The sequence below is a fragment of the Topomyia yanbarensis genome, unplaced genomic scaffold (genome assembly GCF_030247195.1).
Source record: "Topomyia yanbarensis strain Yona2022 unplaced genomic scaffold, ASM3024719v1 HiC_scaffold_45, whole genome shotgun sequence".
In the NCBI taxonomy this organism is placed as follows: domain Eukaryota; kingdom Metazoa; phylum Arthropoda; class Insecta; order Diptera; family Culicidae; genus Topomyia; species Topomyia yanbarensis.
This window is the reverse complement of record NW_026683658.1, coordinates 196,914-201,906: the sequence shown is the minus strand read 5'-3', so window position 1 is coordinate 201,906 and position 4,993 is coordinate 196,914. Positions and strand designations below refer to the sequence as shown.

At 40.3% G+C, this 4,993-nt stretch overlaps 1 protein-coding gene across 1 annotated transcript; it reads left to right on the top strand.

Annotated features, from left to right (window-relative positions):
* Positions 1-645: 645 nt before the first annotated feature.
* Positions 646-3,796, top strand: LOC131695574 (thioester-containing protein 1 allele R1-like; the record flags this gene model as incomplete). Its single annotated transcript, XM_058984111.1, has 5 exons — positions 646-815; positions 877-1,175; positions 1,232-2,799; positions 3,435-3,591; positions 3,661-3,796. Coding segments are annotated over 5 exons (2,253 nt in total), but the record flags the coding sequence as incomplete, so codon positions are not given.
* Positions 3,797-4,993: the final 1,197 nt, after the last annotated feature.

Sequence of the window (4,993 nt, the reverse complement as noted above, 5' to 3'; positions counted from 1 at the left end):
TGCTAAATTGTTACCCTGACGGGGTACAGAGTTTGGCTTTGCAATTTTTGTTTCACTGATTTTCAGTAAACATATAGAGCAACCAGGGTGCCCCAAAAGATAACCCGTATCGTGGTCGCAGTGGCAAAAATTTTCCTAAGAAAAATATATTGAGAATGGAGCGCAAATTGACGCATATAAACCTATGCGTAGATCACCAATTGCTACCAACTAATATTCACCGATTAGAGTGTTCGTCACGCTAGAATTTACACGAAAAAAAACTCCTACTGATTAAATATCTTAAATCGGATGATGCCCGACCAAGCGTCAGGATTATAAGAGATCTTGTAGTTCTATTGGAATCGAGCATTGGAGCTAGTCATGCTCGAACTATCGCACTATTTTTGGAACATTTTACAGAGTTTGTAATTTACGTATTTCATGTTTACTAATGGAATTCTAAATCATCTGGGTGTTTTGCCGAATCAGGACCGATTGAAGATATAATTCGCTTTGATATAGTTTATAGAAATCGACGCTTTTGATTTTGATGTCGACACATCCCAGAAGCATGTAAGATTACGTGATAATTCTGTTCCTTTGCGTAACTTCGCGTGGCGTACCCATCTAGTCGGTTATAATAATTCTTCGTCTTTTTTACAGAATGCTGGATTTACTGTTATATCTAATGCGCAGATGGACCCCATAGTAATGGAAAATTACGCAGCTTCTCCTGCTGTGCGTTTTGGTGACGATGAATCGGAAATCAGCACTCCGCACATTCGCCGAGATTTTCCCGAAACCTGGCTCTGGATGGATATGGCTAGCACAGAGTAAGCATATAGCTAATGAATTCGACAAGTCAATTTGCTAGCATAATTTTCACTTCTAAAGCATCAACGGAACCTTAACAGTGACTGGCGTCGTCCCTGACAGTATCACCAATTGGCAAATTAGTGCATTTTCGATCAGCCCCGATCACGGCCTTGGTATCATCGATCGTCCGTTATCACTGAACGTTTTGAAACAATTCTTCATCACCATGAATCTGGCATATGCCATTATGAAAACTGAGGTGGCTGAGGTGGAAATTTTCGTATATAACTATTTCAATCAATCTCAGGAGAGTAAGGTTACTTTATTCAACCAACGGGAGCAATTCCAGTTCTACAACGAGCAGAATGAGTCTAGTAGTAAGTTGTCAAACAGTTCGCATACATATCTTTCAATTGAATATTCATACACATAGGTGCCTTGGAACAATCCCAGAATATTTCCATCCCCGCCAACAGTGTTCGGAAGGTAAAATTCCTACTCAAACCGACGACAACCGGTAACTTACTGATATACGTAACAGCGGAGGCTACTACAGCCAAAGATGCCATTCAACAAACTCTTCGAGTAACTCCAGGTGGGCTGCAGTACTACCGAAACATACCAAGATTCATCGAAGTCGAAAGCTCGACACAGAGTTTCAACGATCTGAAACTCATAATTCCTCGAGTGGCAACATCCGGCTCGGAGAACATCACTTTTTCGGTGGAAGGTATCCTACTGGGAGCAGCACTGACAAATTTAGGGAACTTGATCCGTCTCCCAACCGGTTGTGGTGAGCAAAATATGCTGAATCTTGTACCGAGTGTCATAGCCTTAGAATACATGAGCAATACGGGGACTCTCAACGATGCTATCAAGAAAAAAGCTATAGACTATCTACAGAAAGGCTACCAGAATCAACTGAATTACAAACTACCGGATGGGTCGTTCAGTGTGTTTGGCAAATCAGACGGACGGGGCAGTGTATTTTTAACAGCGTTTGTCGCGAAAACGCTTCGTATTGCAGAGAAACATATTACAGTCGACACCGACGTCGTGAATAGTGCATACGAATGGTTGAAGAAACAGCAGGAATCTGATGGAAAATTCGTCGAACACGGTAAAGTTCATCATCGTACCATTCAAGGTGGCTTGAGCGGTAACGTAGCGCTGACAGCTTACACGCTGATTGCTTTTTTGGAACATAAGAATCTCGCGCAACGTTACAAATCTGTTGTCGATAAAGGAGCCTCGTTTATAAGTGATCAAGTTCCAAAATTAAGTAAACCCTATGAACTGGCATTAGCGTCGTATGTTCTTCAGTTAGCCATGCATCCACAGAGAAATATTCCACTCGATAAACTTCTGGAGCACTCGAAAGTTGATGCCGATTTGACAAAACGCTGGTGGGATAGTGGAACCACTAGTATCGAGACAGCTGCTTATGCTCTGCTAACCTACATAAATCGCGGGATGTACGTAGATGCCAAACCCATCATGGAGTGGTTAGTTTCGCAACGATACGACAAAGGCGGTTTCGATAATACTCAAAACACGTTTCTGGGACTTCAAGCACTCTCCGAATACTCCCAGAAGTTGTCTAGCTCTCGAAATAATTACGAAATAACTATTTCCTATGACGATGATCAACGGCAAATCGTTCAAGTAGACGCCGAATCCTCATTGAGAAGTCAATATCTGACTTTACCCTCGAGTGTGCGAAATGTCAACGTGGCGATCACAGGAACCGGAACTGGAGTGTTTCAGATAGCATATCAGTACAATGTGGTTGCAGCGGACAGTGAACCTCGATTCGAAATAATCAACACGGTCAGAAAGGGTGGTTCCGCTGATACTATCGAACTGAAAGTTTGTTCCCGATTCAAGCCGAAAAATCAGTTCGAGGTGACGAATATGGTACTGATGGAGATACTGTTTCCTAGCGGATATGTGGTCGCTGACAAAACGCGGAAACAGCTTAAGACCGTCAAAGAAGTACGGGTAAGTTCTCGAACTAGTGAGCATTCTAGATAGGTCGTAAATCATGTGCTAGGAGTCATGAACCAGTTCTTGAATTCATCAATAATTTATGATTTTGTGAACTATTTCACGAGCATGAATTGTCAACCGTGAATATTATATTAGAAATCATGAACCAGTTCACGAATACATTCATTTTATGATTTTGTGAATTATTTACGGTGGAACCAGTTCACGTTTTCATGAGTAAGATTTCATGATTTTGTGAACAATTTCACGAGCACGATCGATGAGATTTGACTAATATACTAGGAATCATGAATCAGTCACATGATTGATATTTTTCTATTTTGTGAACTATTCCACGAAAACGAATGGTCAATCATGACTATTATGCTAGAGATCACGAACTAGTTCACGAATAAATGAAAATTATTGAACTATTGCATGAACACGGATATTGAATAGTTACTAATATATTAGGAAACTCGAACTAACGAACTAGTTCTCGTTGATTGAGAGAGTGAATAAATAATACTCCGAGTTTCGTGGAATAGTTCACGAGAAAATATTGTTTGTTTTTGTGGACTATTTAAGATAAACGAACTCGTTGACAACCTAACCTAGCAATAATTAATTATGAACTTCAATTACAGAAAGTTGAAACCAAACGGGAAGACACAATGCTTGTTTTGTACTTCGACTCGCTACCGATAGAAAAATCAATCTGCGTTGACATTTTTGGTTTGCGGAAGGCCATCGTTCTGGGGCAAATATCTGGCTGGATAAAAGTTTACGATTATTATGATCCCAGTAAGTGTACCTCAAACATTCACGATATTCACTACTTCCACTAGATAAATTAATTTATTTTATTTCTAGCTCGAGAGGCTATCGAATATTTCAACGGAAAAATCGTCAATCCAGAGTCGGAACCTTGAATCCTGCTCTTACTTCTTCTACGTGAAAAAGAAATCAAGTAACGTGTTAGAAGAAATAAAAACATGACCAAGCTCAATTGTTATTCAGATGCACAACTCTTTCCGAAAAAGTTTTCACCAATTTTTCATCCCTCTTCACACACTAATTTTCAGGTTCGTCGTATCCTTGTTTAGTGGCTCTTGCAGAGACACGCTTGATTTTATATTAAATGGCGTGTAATGCCGAACTAAAGAAAAACTGGTGTCCAAACGATTCATAAATTATTCATAATAAAATTAAAAGAGATTTTTAGGTGGGTTGTCTGATTTCTCGCTCCTCTCCGTTTTTTCTATAATATTTACCTTTAGCTGATTACTTTCTGATAGTAGAGAACAATGGAACGAAGTAGGGGAAAATGGGGTAAAACGCACCCCCTAAGGAAATATGCTCATAACCAGTGATGTCCCTATCCTCTGTGCAGTAAAGAGAAATTGAAATTACTCCCCACACTCTGGCAAGCAAAACGAGAGCGCTTCTCTTTCGTTCATATACACCACCGTATTTGATATGTGTAAGCGCACGTTGATGGCAGAGGTAAATTTTCATACACCCAACACAGGAACGAGCTAGAGTGTGGAGAAGAGCTCTTGAAATTCTCTGTGGCGCGCTCAGATAAATTCGCCACAGCGCGCGCCCCAGAGTCGCTGTGGTGTATTCACTGGCGTGGTTTCACTGGCGTGTATTCACTGGCGTGTGATCTTTGGTTTGTTTTCGTCTTACAAGCGACATTGCGAGTGAGATTGATTTGATTTACACAGGTTGTTGCGTTGTATTGTGTGGATGTCGGTGGCTTATTTCAAGCTTATATGATTTTCTACTGAAGATTTCATAGTTGCTTGGTAAAGCTTGCGAGTTTATAGAGTGTTGTTACACTACCGTGGGAAACCTGAAGTATTCGAGCCTAGGGGCAAACAAGGAAAACGTTTTACGTATCACAGTATCGGCTGGTATAAACAAAGTATAATGATCTGTAGTATCAGATTAATCGTGTAACAGATGTAAGACGGGATTTGTACATCCACATTAGGTACGGCCTATTTTTTGTTCGACTGAATAACTCAATGGTAAGTTAACTTATTTTGATTGCGAATTTGGCGACGCCAAAAAGTAAAGTGATCCATTACAAGTAATGTCCTGGTATTACACACGTTTTCGATTATTATCATACGCAGGCATTGTAATTCTCTCTCACTCACGCGAGAAGAGGCTTATCCGATGTCCAACTTTTCCGAGA